This window comes from Erinaceus europaeus, chromosome 10 (assembly GCF_950295315.1).
Source record: "Erinaceus europaeus chromosome 10, mEriEur2.1, whole genome shotgun sequence".
Lineage (NCBI taxonomy): Eukaryota > Metazoa > Chordata > Mammalia > Eulipotyphla > Erinaceidae > Erinaceus > Erinaceus europaeus.
The window spans coordinates 12,961,319-12,978,828 of NC_080171.1; the positions used below are offsets into that span (position 1 = coordinate 12,961,319).

At 50.0% G+C, this 17,510-nt stretch overlaps 1 protein-coding gene across 1 annotated transcript in view; it reads left to right on the plus strand.

Moving 5' to 3' along the window:
* Positions 1 to 2,330: 2,330 nt before the first annotated feature.
* The window catches only part of ANKS6 (ankyrin repeat and sterile alpha motif domain containing 6), a 30,541-nt gene continuing 15,361 nt past the window's right edge, over positions 2,331 to 17,510 (plus strand). The window contains exons 1-2 of the mRNA XM_060198987.1: positions 2,331 to 2,711; positions 15,158 to 15,669. Of these exons, the coding sequence (XP_060054970.1) occupies positions 2,398 to 2,711; positions 15,158 to 15,669 (826 nt within the window). The 5' untranslated portion in view covers positions 2,331 to 2,397. The remainder of the gene's footprint in view (positions 2,712 to 15,157; positions 15,670 to 17,510) is intronic.

A 17,510-nucleotide genomic window follows, 5' to 3' on the forward strand; every position in this document is an offset into this window, starting at 1 on the left:
CCCCAAAGGTGACATCAGCAGTGTTCAATCAGGGTTCCTTTTGATCGTTCCTTTTTATCCTGCTTGGATCTCAGTATTGTCACACTTCTTTTAAATTCCAAAACACTGCTCAGCTCTGGTTTATAGTGGTACTGAGCATTGAAACTGGGGCTCGGAAACCTCAGGCATGAGAGGCTTTTTGCATAACCATTATGCTATCTCCCCAGCCCATTGCAGCATTGTCTTTCCCTGTCAGTGTTTAATTTCTCAGTCCCTTCACATCTGTGCAAACAGTCACCTTCTCTATGACACCTCCCCTACCCACACTTCCGGAGTTCCGATTCCCCAGAACCCCACCCCACTAGGGAAAGAGACAGGCTGTGAGTATGGATTGACGAGTCAACGCCCATGTTCAACAGGGAAGCAATTACATAAGCCAGACTTTCCACCTTCTGCATCCCACAATGACCCTGGGTCCATACTCCCAGAGGGATAAAGAATAGGAAAGTTATCAGGGGAGGGGATGGGATATGGAGCTCTGGTGGTGGGAATTGTGTGGAATTGTATCCCTCTTATCCTATGATCTTGTCAGTGTTTCCTCCTTATAAATAAAATAAATTAATTTAAAAAAATGGAAACAGCATCCTGTCCTCTAACCTGATTACTTGGGTCTCTGTCCCAGTAGCTGTTATACAGCGTGCCTCACTAACTGGCAAGTCCCTCACCTGCTTCTATGTTTACTGTCTCTTTCCACAGTGAGTTCCAGGATGGCAGGGATTCTATTTGGTGCTAGAACAGTGATGAGTACATAGTAGGTTCTCAATAAACACTGAGGACAGAGATCTGGAGAAGATGTCAGAAGACCTGGCTCCCAGCCAGAGCTCTCCTTCCTGATGGTAGATAGCTGTGTCTGTGCCTTTATTATGATACAGCCTCGCTTGCTTCCACTGTAGATTGGGATGATACTTATATTTATTTTTTGTACTAGTGATTTAATAATGATTAACAAGATTGATTCCATACAGTTCCACAGGGAGTAGATAGCATATTGGCTATGCTAAGAGACTCTCATGCCTGAAGCTCAGAAATCCCACGTTCAATCCCCCACACCCCCATAAACCAGAGTTGATCAGTGCTCTGATAAAACAGCAAACAAAGTAATTCCATACAGTTCCTACCACCAGCGTTCTGTGCCCCATCCCCTCCAGTGGAAGTGTTCCTATTCTATGTCCCTCTGGGAGTAGGGACCCAGGATCATTATGGGGTGCAGAAAGTGGAAGATCCGGCTTCTGTAATTGCTTCTCCCGGGGACATGGGTGTTGGCAGGTCAATCCAGGGTGATCTTCTGGGCCCTCCCTAGTGACTGATGGGACAGTGGCTTTGAAGCTCAAAGACAGTCTCAAACTTTAGTTTGTTCGTGAATCTTTTAGAAGGCTGCTTAATTAAAGATACTGGTGGTGGGTGGGCTCCACAATTAGAATTGGATTCAGCAGGTTTGGCTGGGATCAGAAATTTTGTATTTGGTGCCATGTCACAGAGAAGATGCTGATTCTGTAACCGAGGTTGAGAGTCGACCTGTAACCCTAACACTCATTCCGCATAACAGGACTTTTTCTTTTTTTTTTTCTTTCTTTCTCTCTCTCTCTCTTTCTCTCTTTCTTTACTGGGGGATTAATGGCTTCCAGTCAACAGTAAAATACAATAGTTTGTATATGCATAACATTTCTCACTTTTCACATAACAATACAGCCCCCACTAGGTCCTCCTCTGCCATCATGATCCAGGACCTGAAGCCTCCCTCCCATCCCAGAGTCTTTTACTTGGTGCAATACACCAACTCCAGTCCAAGTTCACAGCAGAACTTTCTTTCTTTTTTTTCTTTTTTTCTTTTTAACCTCCAGGGTTATGGCTGGGGAATCGGTGCCTGCACTACGAATCGGTGCCTGCACTGCTCATTGCTGTCTGCAGACCTGCTTCACGGCTTGTGAGACGGACCACCCCCCTCCCGCCCCCCCCCCCCCCGTAGGTGGGGAGCCGGGGGCTGGAACCCGGACCCTTACGCGGGCTGCGCCACGTGCGCTTAACCCTCTGCGCTAGAAGGACTTTCTAGGAGGAGAAAGGGGTGGCGGGGCCCAGTCCCGCCCGCTGCCCAGTGCAGGAAGCTCGGACTAAGTGCGGCCTCGGGCGCCGGCTGCAGGGCCGCTGCGGCCTCCGCTCGCTCGCTCGCTCGCGCGCCCCGGGCAGGAGCCCCCGAGCCCCGGGGAGGAGCAGCCGTGACAGGCGGAGCAGCCCAGGCAGGCGGCGCCACCCCGCGCTCGGCGGAAGGGGGCGCGGGCGCGCGGTATCCGGGGGCGGAGCCGGCCGGGCGGGGTGGCCGGGCTGGGCGCTGGGGCTCCGGCCGCGGGGCGGCGGGCCGCGATGGGCGAGGGCGGGCTGCCCCCGGCCTTCCAGCTGCTGCTGCGCGCCTGCGACCAGGGCGACGCGGAGACGGCGCGCCGGCTGCTGGAACCCGGGGCGGGGGAGCCCGCGGAGCGCGGCGCGGAGCCCGAGGGGGGCGCGGAGGCGGCCGGGTCGCCGGTGCCGGTGGACTGCTCGGACGAGGCGGGCGACACGGCGCTGCAGTTCGCCGCGGCCGGGGGCCACGAGCCGCTGGTGCGCTTCCTGCTGCGCCGCGGCGCCTCGGTCAACAGCCGCAACCACTACGGCTGGAGCGCGCTCATGCAGGCGGCCAGGTGAGCGAGGGCCCCGGGCTGCGGGCGAGGGCCCCGGGCTGCGGGCGAGGGCCCCGGGCTGCGGGCGAGGGCCCCGGGTGCGGGCCGGGCTCGGGCGGCCGCTGCAGACAGCCCGGGAAGTGAAGAGCCCTCCCTCCACTGGAGAGTATAACTTTGGAGCAACTCGGAACGCGAGAAATGGAATCGCCCTCTAGTAACCTTAAGATTGGAATCCCGGTTCGAGCCCCGGGTCCCCACCTGCAGGGGAGTTGCTTCACAGGCGGTGAAGCAGGTCTGCAGGTGTCTGTCTTTCTCTCCCTCTCTCTGTCAACCCCCCCCATCTCCATTTCTCTCTGTACTATCCAACAACGACGAAATCAGTAATAACAATAATAACTACAACAACAAGGGCAACAGAAGGGAAAATAAATATAAAAAAATAAATGATCGGAATCCCAGGAGCACTGCCCTTTCAAAGCAGAACCTAGGGAAGGCGAACAGAATCGCAGAGACCCAGACTCGTAGAGGTGTGCATTTCTTCCTTCTGCAGCAAGGAGTTCCAAAAAAAAAGTTTCTGTGCATTGCATGCGTGACACCCCTACCCACTAGCTTTGCGTGGGTGCTACTGCAGAACTCAGAAAAAGTCCTCACAGGCAGGACAGAAGTTGTGGAAGTTCTGAGGGTAGCCAGCCCGGTCTGTGGAGGGAGAGGTTTCTTCTAAGGTAGGTAGATAAAGATACTGAGTGGGCAAGACGGGAGGGAGGACTGAGGAAGGTGGGGTATCCTCAGGTCCCTGGTACTCGTGGAAGGTGCTGGGCAGCAGATTGAGAGAGTCTGACTTATGCTTGGAAGAGATGACTTTCACAGGTATGTGAGAATGGACTGAGGAGCGGATTTTAGTCTGGATGGCCGGTGGGCTTGCCGCAGTCTCTTATGAGGTGAGAAGAGGTTTGGACCAGAGCACAGATGAGTGAGGGGCACTAAGGAGGTATTATGAACAGGACTTGACAACCTGGAATAAAGAAACTATTAGAGGGGGCCGGGCAGTAGCGTACCAGATTAAGTGCACATAGTTGGAAGTGCAAGGACGAGCATTAAGGATCCCGGTTCAAGCTCCGGCTCCCCACCTGCAGGGGTGTTGCTTCACAAGTGGTGAAGCAGGTCTGCAGGTATCTGTCTTTCTCTCCCTCTCTCTGTCTGCCCCCCCATCTCAGTTTCTCTCTGTACTATCCAAAAAAAAAAATAAATAAGGCCTCCAGGAGCAGTGGATTCTTAGTGCAGCCACCGAGCCCCAGCAATAACCCTGGAGGAAGAAAAAAAAAAAGAAAGAGAGAGAGAGAAAGGAAGGAAGGAAGGAAGGAAGGAAGAAACTCTATAACAGAGTGAAGACAACAGTCTTCCCCTGTTGACCATCTATTGCAGTCCCGTCACTTAGTTTCTTGTGAAAAATGCTCCAAGGAAGGGATGCAGACCCTTAGGATTCCAGTGGATACTGGCTATTGCCAAGTTGCTGTTCATATCGGTGTGTGAGTTTCCTATGGCTGCTGTAGCGACTTAGCATAAAGCCAACCCCAGTCACACCACTCCAGCTCTGCTCCTGTAACCATATCCTCTGGCTCCCCTACCCTTTTCTCAATATTTAAGACTTTTTTAAATATTTATTTATTCCCTTTTGTTGCCTTTGTTTTATTGTTGTAGTTATTGATGTCATTGTTGTTGGATAGGACAGAGAGAAATGGAGAGAGGAGGGGAAGACAGAGGGGGAGAGAAAGACAGACACCTGCAGACCTGCTTCACTGCTTGTAAAGCGACTCCCCTGCAGGTGGGGAGCCGGGGGCTCGAACCGGGATCCTTATGCCGGTCCTTGCGCTTTGCACCACGTGCGCTTAACCCGCTGCGCTACTGCCCGACCTCCTAAAAGACTTTTATGGTTACATTAGTCCACCCAGATAAGCTAGGATATACCTGTCTCTCAAGGTCAGCTGATTGGCGGCCTTACTTCTCTTTGTAGCCTTGATTCCCTCACCTGTCGTTTCCATTAACCTCCACTTCCTAGAAGAACCCAGTCACGGAGTCGCATGACATGAGGGTTCACGCTGAAGGAAAGCAGCTCCTCAAATAGCCTGGTTTCGTTCAACCCTGGCAAGGATTCGTTCCTCTGTATTTGTTGTAATGAAAAGAATGTTGAATGAAGGGATATTAATCAAGGGTCAGCTGTATTCATGCGTTCTGGGGTGGAGATGTGGACATCTTTGGGGCCCATTATTTCTGCCGAGCACAGTGGTTATCCCAGGTCACCCTCCAGCAGCCGTATCTGTGATCAAGGACTGTTTTTCTACAGCTTTGCCAACAGAGGATGTTGTCTAGATGTTTGGATGTTTATGTCTGATGAATGAAAAAAAATCGTATTTCAGTGTAATTGTGATTTACATTTTTGAAACTGCGAGTGAAGTGAAGCATCTTTCCATATGTATGAGTCATTTGTTTTGTAAAAGGCACTGAGGACACCTTATCACTCTTACGCTCCTCAGTGTGACCTGATACTGTTTTATTTCTCTCGAGTTCTTTTCTAAGCATCACACAGCCATTCTCATCTAATTTAATTGGTGTCTTGTATAATTTTATTCTGCCTCATTTGCAAGGAAAATATTTCCAACCACTGTGTGATATTTTATCCTTGGAGCAGTTGTGTGCTTGGCTTAGCCACCGCCTCCCCCCAAGCCTTTAGATATCTGTGTATCACTCAGCCTTTAAGCTCTCTGTAGGAGCACCTTCCCTGTTACTTTGCACAGCATGGGCTGCCCGCCTGCATGGCCAGTGCAGGGTTCTGTGCGTCTCCCAGCAAAGTAGAACTTTGTGTGTGTGTATGTGTGTGTGTGAAATTTTTATTTATAAAATGGAAATATTGACAAGACCATATGATTAGAGGGGTACAGTTCCCACCACCAGAGCTCCATATCCCATCCCCACCCCTTGAAGGCTCTCCTATTCTTTATCCCTCTGGGAGCATGGACCCAGGATCATTGTGGGGGTGCAGAAGGTGGAAGGTCTGGCTTCTGTAATTGCTTCCCCGCTGAACATGGGCATTGGCAGGTGGATCCTTACTCCCAGCCTGTCTCTCTCTTTCCCTAGTGGGGCGGGGTTCTGGAGAGTTGGGGGTCCAGGACACATTGGTGGGGTCGTCTGTCCAGGGAAGTCCAGTTGGCATCATGGTAGCATCTGGAACCTGGTTTTTATGACTGTTGCAGTCTGGGGTGACTGTAAAGCCTTTCGGACCATGGATTTTTCTTCTGAGGGTCCCTGTTTCTTTCTCTGACCCCAGCCTCTCTGCCAGTTGTGGACACTTCAGGTAAATGTTCAACATTGGTGGCTGCCTACAGACCAGCCCCGCGATCTTCCAGCATCCCGTGAACCCACACTCTCTCTGTGTCCTGTCTGCCCGAGTCCAGGTCACACCGGTGGTCACTCACTGCTCTCCCTTCTGCCAGATATGCTCTTATATTATTTTAAAATTTTACTTACTATTTTTTCCCCTTCTGTGTAGGGAAAGAGTGGGAAAAGGAATAGAAGTGGGGTAAAAAAAAAAAAGAAGTGGGGTTAAGCCAAAGAGATATGAAATGACATGTACTGGACCCCCCAGTCTTCAGCTCTTTCCAGTTCGTCCTTGCCAGAGCTTCCAGGTCCTGCTGAAAGAACACCGCCAGTACCTCTGCCTCAGTAGCTGCCCCAGGGGCATCTGCCCAGCATGGCATCTGAGGCGCTTGTGTTCGGACTCACTCCTCCCTCCTCTCTCCTGCTTCCCTCCTGGTTTCTGAACTCTAGTCAAGATGGTCTCAGTAAGTCTTCTGTGTCTTCTTGTATATGTCTTTCTATATGTGTGTGTGTGTGTAATTTTCTATCTTTATTTATTGGATAGAGACAGTCAGAAATTGAGAGGGAAGGGGGAGACAGAGGAAGAGAGACAGAGAGACACCTGCAGCCCTGCTTCACCACCTGCAAAGCTTTCCCCCTGCAGGTACAGATATGGGCCTGAACTGGGGTCCTCGTGCGTTGTAACGTGTGTGCTCAACCAGCTGTGCCACCACTCAGCCCCGACCGAATATGTCTCTCTTTATTGATAAGTCATTTTTAAATTTTATGATTAATAATAGTTTACAAGATGACAGGGTGGTATACTGGATAGAATACACATGTTACCATTCCTTTTGTTTTTCTTCAAAGATCTATTTATTTTTAAATTTAATTTATTCATGAGAAAGATAGGAGAAAAGAGAGAAAGAACCAGGCATCACTCTGGTACATGTGCTGCCAGGATTGAACTCAGGACCTCATGCTTGAGAGTCTAATGGTTTGTCCACTGCACCACCTCCCGGACCACAAAAGATTTATTTATTTATTTATTTATTACTGAATAGAGGCAGAGAGAAATTGCATAGGGGGAGATAGAGCAGGAAAGAGACAGCCTGTTTCACCACTTGTGAGGCTTTTCTCCAGCAGGTGAGGACCAGGGCCTTGAACCTGGGCCCTTGTACGTTGTAATGTGTGTGCTTACACAGGTGAACCACCACCCGCTCCCCCCCACCCCTTTTTTAAGGCTAACCTTTTTTTAGCCTTTATTATGTCCCCCAGATATCACCTCTACTTTACAGAATAGAATTTGAGGTGACAGAATTTGCTCACTGGGACAGAAGATAGCTTACCCAATATAACGAACATTGTGCCAGGCATGGGTTCAAGCCTTCAGCCTCCACCACGCAGGAGTAACATGCAGAGGAAGTTCCATGAACAGGGGAGCGAGCAGTGCTGCAGTGTCTCATCATGACAGTTCCCTCTCTGTCTCTGTCTGGAATTAAAAAGAGAAAAGTTGTGGTCCGGGAGGTGGCACAGTGGATAAAACTTTGGATTCTCAGGCACAGGGTCCCGAGTTCAATCCCCAGGAGCACATGTACCAAAGTGATGTCTGGTTCTTGCTCCATCTCTCTCTCTCTCTCTCTCTCTGTCTCTGTCTCTGTTTCTCTCCTCCTACCTTTCTCATTAATAAATAAATAAAATTAAAAGAGAGATAGAAGTCCATTGGGAGGAATGGAATAGCACATTTGTGAAGCCCTGGAGGGTATGTAAAAAAACAACTATAAAATTTGCTCACAAGCACATAACCAGTCAGAGCTGAGACCTTGCTGCTGCCACAGACAGGAACCCCCTTTTGTCTCCCTGCTTCGCATGAGCCCCACCCCCCAGTAGTTTATCTTTTTTTTTTTCCTCCAGGGTTATTGCTGGGCTCGGTGCCTGACCATGAATCCACCGCTCCTGGAGGCCATTTTTTCACCCTTTTGTTGCCCTTGTTGTGGTTATTATTATTGCCATTGTTGATGTTGTTCGTTGTTGGACAGGACAAAGAGAAATGGAGAGGGGAAGGGAAGACAGAGAGGGGGAGAGAAAGACAGACACCTGCAGACCTGCTTCACCGCCTGTGAAGTGACTCCCCTGCAGGTGGGGAGCTGGGGGCTCGAACCGGGATCCTTACGCCGGTCCCTGCGCTTTGCACTACATGCGCTTAACCCACTGCGCCACCGCCTGACCCCCAGTAGTTTATCTTCTTCCAAGAAGCCTGCCTTGCTGCTCCCCCGCCCCAGCGTAGTGCCCACTGCCCCTCATTACAGCTGCTTGTACTCCTCAGGGCTTCGCAGACGTGGCAGCACACCTGATCCACGGGGGTGCTTTTCCAGATCAGAGCACCTGTGTTCTCTCTGGAAATTGTGATTCAGGAGATCTGGCAAGGGTAGAACAGAGGCTCTTAGAACAGAGGTTCCCTGCAGGCTCTCTTCCTGGTAGATTTCGGAGGTACTAGCGTGTGTGTCTCATCTCCCAGTACTCACCTGGTGGTGTAGCCATCGGCAATTCCCTGGGGGCCTTGCTGGGGAGGTGTGACTGCAGCCTTTGATATGTTTCAGGGATCTCAGATCCCTGACCACCACTTTCTGATATTATCCAAGTTCTGCAAGGTGGTCAAAGACATCTGATGAATCTAATTTCTTTTGGATGTTGATGCCACAGAAGACAGAAAAATTATCCCAGGTTATTACTGTTAACTAGAAATAACTTCATGTTTTGAAAGAATTTCCCTCCCCCCCAATCTCCACAGTTTGTTATTCTAAAAACGGGAGTTTGTGATCCATGTATCCTGACTTTGATCCTTTCAATTAGATGATATTTTGGGGCTGATTATGTGCATTTTTCTTCTTCTGTCTTATGGGTGCTATTTTGAAAGTGTTAGCTCTCTGCTATTTATGTCTCATGAGAATGCTGATTCTCATAAAAGTGAATGTATTTCTATGAGAAGGTTACAGTTGGTTCTTGTCCTTCAGCTAAGCCAGGGGTAGGTGACGTCTGACCCGCGGGCTGTCTACAGCCTGAAAAATCATTTATTCTGCCCCTGCTAAGGGCACCACAGGCGGGACTTGAAATTCAATAAATCTAGGAGCTATTACCTTAGCAACATTAAATGCTTCATCTTTATTTTTATTTATCTTTTATGATCACTGGGCCTTAGTGCCTGTACTACGAATCTACTAGTCCTGGCTGGCAGATATATATTTTTCCCTTTCTCTTTTTCTCCCTTATTTCTATTTCATTTGATAGAACAGACAGAGAAATGAGAGGGGAGGAGAATATAGAGAGAAAGTTAGACATCTGCACACCTGCTTCACTGCTCATGAAGTGTCCCCTTGCAGGCGGGAAGAGGGAGCTCATATGTGGGTCCTTGTCCATGATAATGTGTGTGCTCAACCAGCTGTGCCACTGTCTGGTTCACTCTAACATGTAACATGTGTTCAACCAGGTGCACCACCACCCGGCCTCTACTGCCTGGTTCAACATGCTGTTTTTCAAATTGAATATATATATATATATATATGTATAGGTATAGGCATAGGCATAGGTATTTTTTAATTGCTATCAGAGTTATCCCTGGCACTTGGTGCCCAGATGAGTAACCAGCTGCTCTGGCATTCATTTATTTCCTTTTCAGTTGATAGGACAGAGAGAAATTGGGGGGTGGGGGAGACAGAGAAATTCATCTGTAATACTGCTTCACTGCTCAGGATTCCCTCATATAGGTGGAGACTGGGGGCTTGAACCTGGATCCTTGGACACGGTAGTGTGTGTGTGTGTGTGTGTGTGTGTGTGTGTGTGCGCGCGCGCTTATCTGGTTGTGCCACCGCTGGGCCCTCAAGGAGCTGATAACTTTGTCCCAGGAAAGATGTTATAAATATCCTAGTGACCCTTGGCAGGAAAAAAAGTTCTCCATCCCTGAATTAAGTCTCTACAGGACCCAAGTCCTTTATAACCTTTTCTCCTTTGGCAGTACTGACCATCTGTGCTTGGGCGTCTCCTCATTCAAGTTGGTGACAATGCCTGGCCTGTACTCAGGCATTCTACCTGGTTCCCAGCAAGAGCTCCGTGTTGCGGAATAATGACACTTTCAGAAGTCTTCTGGAGGACATAGCATCTGCCTGCCTCTCAGCAAAGACTTGGCTAATGCATGACTATGGGAGACAGGATCCAGTCTTGAGAGCTCCATCCTTGAATCTAGATAAAAGTCAGAACTTGGGAGTCTGGCGGTGGTGCAGTGGGTTAAGCGTACGTGGTGCAAAGTGCAAGGACCAGCTTAAGGATCCCGGTTTGAGCCCCCGGCTCCCCAACTGCAGGGGAGTCGCTTCACAGGCGGTGAAGCAGGTCTGCAGGTGTCTGTCTTTCTCTCCCCCTCTCTGTCTCCCCCTCCTCTCTCCATTTCTTTCTGTCCTGTCCAACAACAATGGCAACAATAACCACAACAGTATTAAACAACAAGGGCAAAAAAAAAAAGGGGCAAATAAATAAATAAAAAGAAAGTCAGAACTCTTTTAAAAAATTTAATATTTTTATTTACTTATTATTGGATAGAGACAGAGAAGAATTGAGCGGGGAAGGGGTGATAGAGAGGGAGAGCTAGAGAGACACCTGCAGCCCTGCTTCACCACTTGTAGAGCTTTCCCCCTGCAGGTGGGGACCAGGGATTTGATCCTGGGTCCTTGTGCACTGGAATGTGAGCACTTCACCAGATGCACCACCTCCTGCCCCTCCCCCATCCGCCCCTTTTTATAATCGATCAGAGCAGCCGCCACAATGGGTTGGAGTGAAACTGTGTCATCCTGACTTTGTGTCCCGAAGCTCATCCTGGAATCAGCTCAGGCCATCAGAGACCCTGTGCTGACTCTGCAGTCAGTGTGGTCTATGGTGCAGGCTTTTGCTGTCAGGTGTCAAGCCCTGTGCTGAGTGGGTTAAATGAATGAACTGAGGCACAGGAAGCTGGTTTTCCCGCTATTCCATTTTACACAGGAGGCATCGCCTGCCCCAGGCTGCAGGACGAGGAACTGGCAGACGGGCTCACACTGAGACAGGTGAGTCCAGAGCCTGGACTCCAGCCTCTCTGCCAAGCATCCTGTGACAGTTTTCCTCTTGGCGTTGGCCCCGAGAAAGCTACTTGTCCTAACTTGCCAAGTGATGCAGGGACAGGTTGAATGGCATTTGCTTTGGCTTTAACTTTACACTTGGGCTCTTTCCTTCCCCTCCTTCCCTGTCTGCCAGTGGGACAGCACGGGACGCTCAGTCCAATGCTCTTGATGGTGGGAGTGTGTGCCCGGGGCTAATTGCTGCAATTGATTGGTAATCCTTGCAGCTGTTTAGAAAGCCATTGGCATCCCTCTCTCCAGTAATTACCTCTTAGAAACTTAGCATCCCCGAACATTTCTCAACATTACTTAAATTCTTTTTTTATATTCTCAACTTAATTGAATGACCTCTTGAGTATCCTATGAGTTAAAAAAAAAATCATTCCAAATCACAATGTTTCTGCTCTGATTCACCCCTCTCCCGGCCTCTGTGGAAATGCGGTGGGACTGAAAAAGCCAGCATTCGGGCTTCTGGAGTCAGGCAACAAGCGTCTTGTCGGTTTCCAGTTGAGAGACTTTAGATGGTCTCTTTCCACTCTGAATCTATTTCCTTGGCTGTCAAAGGGGCTTGAGGAGTTAAAAGGTTTTATCAAAACGGCATGAGAAGCGACTAGGGGGATGGTTCAGCAGTAGAGTGCATGCCTTCCATGCATAAGCCCCAGGTTCAATCCCCAGCTCTACGTGCTTGAATGATGCTCTGATCTGGGGCTCTTTCTTTTATTATCTTTATTTTGAGAGAGATAGCCAGAAATCCAAGAGAAGGGGGTGATACGTGCCGGGCTAGCTTCGTGGGCGGGAGACAGAGAGGGAGAGAGACAGAAAGACACCTGCGGGGCCGGGTGGTGGCGCACTGGGCTGAGCGCACATGTTACAGTGCGCAAGGACCCAGGTTTGAGCCCCCAGTTCCCTCCTGCAGGGGGAATGCTTTGCAAGAGGTGAAGCAGTGTTGCATCACCCCCTTCCCTCTTGATTTCTTGCTGTCTCTATCCAGTAAATAAAAAATAAAGTTAATAAAAAAATCAGAAAGACACCTGCAACACTGCTTCACCACTTTGGGTCTCTTTCTCTTTGTCTCTCACACACAATAAAAGAGCCACATTCAATCCAAGAGCATGACAGTACCTTCTAATCTGCTGTCAGAAATGACGCTGGAGTTTACCCCTGCTCACCGTGGATCATGATTCACCCACTGGCTTACTCATTCAGATTCCACTGTGGGCCAGGTATCAGGTTCCATCTGGAGCGAGCACAGTCTGTCAGGAGAGACACAGTTGTCAGGAGGGCCCAGGTGCACCCAGAGGAGTGCGGACAGGGCTGCCAGTATTCTGATGGGTGGGGCTGGAGCTAATATGGTGGGGTCTGGAAGCCACTCCAGGGAGGTGAGATCTGGAGCTGGTGGTTCAGCACAGGTGCAGGTGAGCATGGCGAGAAGGTTACCACGTGGCTGCGGGGAGGAGATGACGTTCGCCAGAAGCTGATGAGTGGCTTTCAGATTTGGCTTGGAGGAGTATGATTGTAGCTCGTAGGACGGTCGGGCAGAAAGAGCAAGACCGGTGGCAGAGGGGTGGGTTCAGCTCTCAGCTTTCCTGTGTCCCTGCTCCTGACAGGCTCAGTCCCCTCCCTCTCGCTGCTGGAGCCCTTTCTCCAAGCCCCAGCCCACCTCGGGCCACGTTCTGTAGGGTTGACCCAGCACTGCTAAGGGTCACATCCCAGAAGGTATTTGTGAGTTCAGACCAGAGTTCAGCCTTGGCTCTGCTTCCACAGTGGGGGAGGGAGACCCTGGTTTTAGAAGAGATTATAAAACTCATTTCCACAAGTGTGTGTGTGTGTGTGTGTGTGTGTGTGTGGCGGGGGTGTAGTGAGAAACTCAAAATGCTACCTTGTGGATGCCGACATTATGCAGACAGAATGGCCTCATAAAACTCGGTACAACCTCCCCCCTCCAACCCCCGCCTTGTCATTCTTTCCCTGTGACACATTCAACTCTGAGTCCAGACTGTGCCAGGCTGCAAGACAGAACTGTGCTGCCCTCTGGTGGCAGAAGCAGGGAGGGATTTTTTTTCCCCCTGAGAAATAGGCTTCCGGGCAGGGGTAGATAACATAATGCAAATAGACTCTCCTCTCTGAGGCTCCAAAGTCTGGGGTTGAGTCCTCTCTGCACCACCACAAGCCAGCGCTGAGCAACACTCTGGTAAAGGGAGAGGGAGAGACAGATAAAGAATTATACTTTCCTCTTCTTGGTATTAGAGCACTGGGGAGCAGGGGTGGCTCACTTCCCACTGCTTCACAGACTTGGAGCCTCCAGTGAGGATTCCCAATCAGGCCCAGTTCTTAGCTGCTGGTAGTGGCCCTTCCTGCCAGCAGGTGGCAGCAGGCCTCCAGCAAGAGTGCGGAAGTCCAAGTCCACTTCTTGGCCTGGGGTCTGCTGTCTCAACTCCAAGGACCTTCCCTGTGGGAGCCTCTGAAGATGGGCAGGGAAGTCATGATGGGAGTCATATCGGAAGTCAGAGCACAGGCAAGAGAGAAGGATCACCAGTCTGATCAGCAGGGGAAAAAGGCCTGAGGAGTGGGAGGCAGCATGCCTAGGGGAATAGGGAGGGTGGCAACGTTCCACCTCTTACCAGTCGGGTAAAGACAGTATGTCCGATAATGGAAAGATAACTGTGGGGCCGGGTGGTGGTACGCCTGGTTAAGTGCACACACCCCCACACGCAAGGACCTGGGTTGAGCCCCTGCTCCCCACCTGCAGGGGGTGCACTTCACCAGTGATAATAATGGAGGTCTCTCCCTCTCTCTCTCTCTCTCTGTCTAATCTATCTCACTGTCTTCTCTCAATTTCTGTCTGTCTTATCTAATAAAAAATAGAAAAAATAAAATAAAATGGCCACCACGATTCGAAGTACCAGCACAGAGCCCCAGTGGAGGGAAAAATAAAAACCCTGGAGGACAGGCAGTCAGGCGGTAGCGCAGCGGGTTAAGCGCACGTGGCACAAAGCACAAGGACCGGCCTAAGTATCCTGCTTCCAGCCCCCGGCTCTCCACCTGCAGGGGAGTCGCTTCACGGGCGGTGAAGCAGGTCTGCAGGTGTCTGTCTTTCTCTCCCCCTCTCTGTCTTCCCCTCCCTCTCTCCATTTCTCTCTGTCCTATTCAACAACGTCGACATGAATAACAACAATAGTAATAACTAAACAATAAAACAGCAAGGGCAACAAAATAAAGTAAATAAATATTTTTTTTAAAACCTGGAGGACAAAAAAGAAAGGAAGAAAAGAAAAATGACTGCAGGGCTGGCAAAATAGCTCACCTGGATAGGATGCTGCCTTGGCACATGTGTGTGCCCTGGATTTAGCCCAGCCCCACTGCATTGAAGGAAGATTCTGTGCTTCCTCTCTCACTTCTCCTATTAAGTATCATAAAGTACTTAATCAAAGAGTTTATTTTCTTTTCCTTTTCTTTTCTTGCTTTTTTTTTTTTTAACCAAAGCACTGCTCAGCTCTGGTTTATGGTGGTGCAGAGGATTGAACCTGGGACTTTGCTCTCTACCCCTCCTGCCGTATTTTTATACATATTCTCTCTCTTTCGCTCTACCTTTTTCTAAAAAAAAAAAGAGAGAGAGAGGGGAGAAAAGGGTTGAAACCCCAATAGCCACCATTTATATCATAGACTTTGGACCTGTTTCTGTGGGTGACAAGCTCATTTTCGCACTGGACAGCCTGTGGCAGAGACCATTATATGCCCACCTTACAGAGGAGGGCAGGGAGAAGTTAACGTGCGTTCCCAGGGCAATGCAGATGGCACAGTCGATTTGTTCCTAGGCAGGGGGGTGGCTCACCTTTGTGGAGACGTACACGGGAGCGGGGGCAGTACAGTGCCCTCCCTGGAGAAGATTCCAGCCATTCATGGCAAATGGTGGGGTGGGGGTAGCAGCAACTGTCTCCTCGTCCTTTCACAGCCTCAAACTGTCCCTCTCCCTGGCAGGTTTGGGCACGTGAGCGTGGCTCACCTCCTTTTGGATCATGGGGCCGACGTCAACGCCCAGAACCGACTGGGGGCTAGTGTGCTCGCCGTGGCCTCCCGGGGTGGCCACCTGGGTGTGGTGAAGCTACTGCTGGAAGCCGGCGCCTCTGTGGACCACCACCACCACCACCACCCCTCAGGCGAGCCGCCGGGAGCAGGGGACAGCAGGGATGAGCTGCTGGACATCACGGCCCTGATGGCCGCTGTGCAGCACGGGCACGAGGCCGTGGTGCGTCTGCTAATGGAATGGGGAGCAGACCCTAACCGCGCGGCCCGGACGGTGGGCTGGAGCCCGCTCATGCTGGCCGCACTCACTGGGAGGCTTGGTGTGGCCCAACAGCTGGTGGAGAGAGGGGGTAACCCAGACCACCTCAGTGTCCTGGAGAAGACCGCCTTCGAGGTCGCAATTGACCGCAAGCACAGGGACCTCGCAGACTACCTGGACCCACTGACCACGGTCAGACCCAAGACGGGTAAGACCTCCCCGGCCCTGCCGTGCGTCAGAGAGATTCCAGCCCGACCGCCCCACCCGAAGGGTTTGTGGGAAGCTAAGTCCAGCCCTCCTCAGAGCAGCAGGAGGAGTGACCACTGAGCTTCAGAATCGGTTTGGGGGTGCCAGCCACATGCAGGTGCCTGGGTGTCCCCCTCCAGAGAGGCATTTGGTCCCTCTGCGGACAGCCCGGGAGCCCTCCCAGCAGGACCCTCCTCTCTAAGCAGACGGTTCTGCTGCAGGGAGTTTGGGAATCCTTCGAGAACAGTGGTCAGTCAGCAAGGCGGTTCTGTGAAAGGTCAGATGGATGTTTGGCCTTTGGAGACCACACAGCCTCTGCCCAGTGGATGTGCTTTTGGTCCAGTAAAGTGATAACTGCAAAAGTAGGCAGTGGAGCATGTTTGACCCACTGACTAGTTTGCCAGCCCCTGCTTGAGGAAGATCTTACTAACCTCATCAGCTGAGGGTCAGTCCCCAGAGGTAATGTGCATAAATACAGCCTACTGTTGAGGCTTTTGTTTTTAGTATATCCTGTTTCGTTTTCCCGTTTTCCTTTCCTTTTATTTTTTTAAGGATTAAACATCAATATTTATCAGACCTTTTTTTTTTTTTCTTTTTTGGGGGAGGTTAATGGTTTACATTTGACAGCAAAATACAGTAATGGGTACATATGTAACATTTCTTAGTTTTCCATATAACATTCATTCCCCCATCTCATTCCTCCTCCACCATCATGTTCCAGGACCTGAGCCCCCACCTCCACCCCTGTCCCAGAGTCCTTTACTTTGGTGCAGTACACCAACTCCAGTCCAAGTTCTGCTTAGTGTGTTCCCTTCTGTTCTTATTTTTCAACCTCTGTCTATGAGTGAGATCATCCCATACTCATCCTTTTGTTTCTGACTTATCTCACTTCACGTGATTCCTTCCAGCTTTCACCCCATCCAAGATGGGGTGAAAAAGGTGAATTCACCATTTTTAAAAGCTGAGTAGTATTCCATTGTGTATATAGACCACAACTTGCTCAGCCACTCATCTGTTGTTGGACACCTGGGTTGCTTCCAGGTTTTGGCTACTACAAATTGTGCTGCTATGAACAGAGGTTTACACAGATCTTTTTGGATGTGTTTCGTTCCTTAGGATATCTTTTTTCCTTTTCACCATCTTTCAGACACTTAAAAGACTAGCTAAATAATTCTTAAAGAATTTGCCATCTGTGATGACTGATTTCAATGGGACAACTGAGGCAGCTCAGACTATATTGTCTGCTCTAGTGTATAAGCCTCAGGGAGGGCAAGGCAGAAGGATCTTTAAACACACTGGTTAGATGGGGTCTACATCCCATCCCATCCCATCTGAAGAGAGAACCTTTAGTCACATTGACTAAAAAGCCCTGAGGTGTTAAAGTTCAGTCCCACCTGAAGAACAGACAGCAGCTCCATCCATCAAAAGATGCTACAGATCTGGGTGTGTTAGAAATGCACTAGCTGTGGTCGGGGAGGTGGCACACTGGGCATTGGACTCTCAAGCATGAGGTCCCGAGTTCAATCCCCAGCAGCACAGGTACCAGAGTGATGTCTGGTTCTTTCTCTCTCTCCTATCATTTCTCATGAATCAATAAATAAGATCTTTAAAAAAAATAAAAGAAATGTACCAGCTGATGAAAAAACTGTGAAACAGATGTGCTTAAAAACCCTGCCGTGGAAGAGAGGTGGCAGCAGTGAAGGCAGAAAGGAAAAAATAAGTAGGGTTTTCGGTCAACCTAGCTACAAAGGAGAGAATTCTTATCTCAAGAGGGAGAGAGAGGGATGGAGGCTGGCTAAAGGG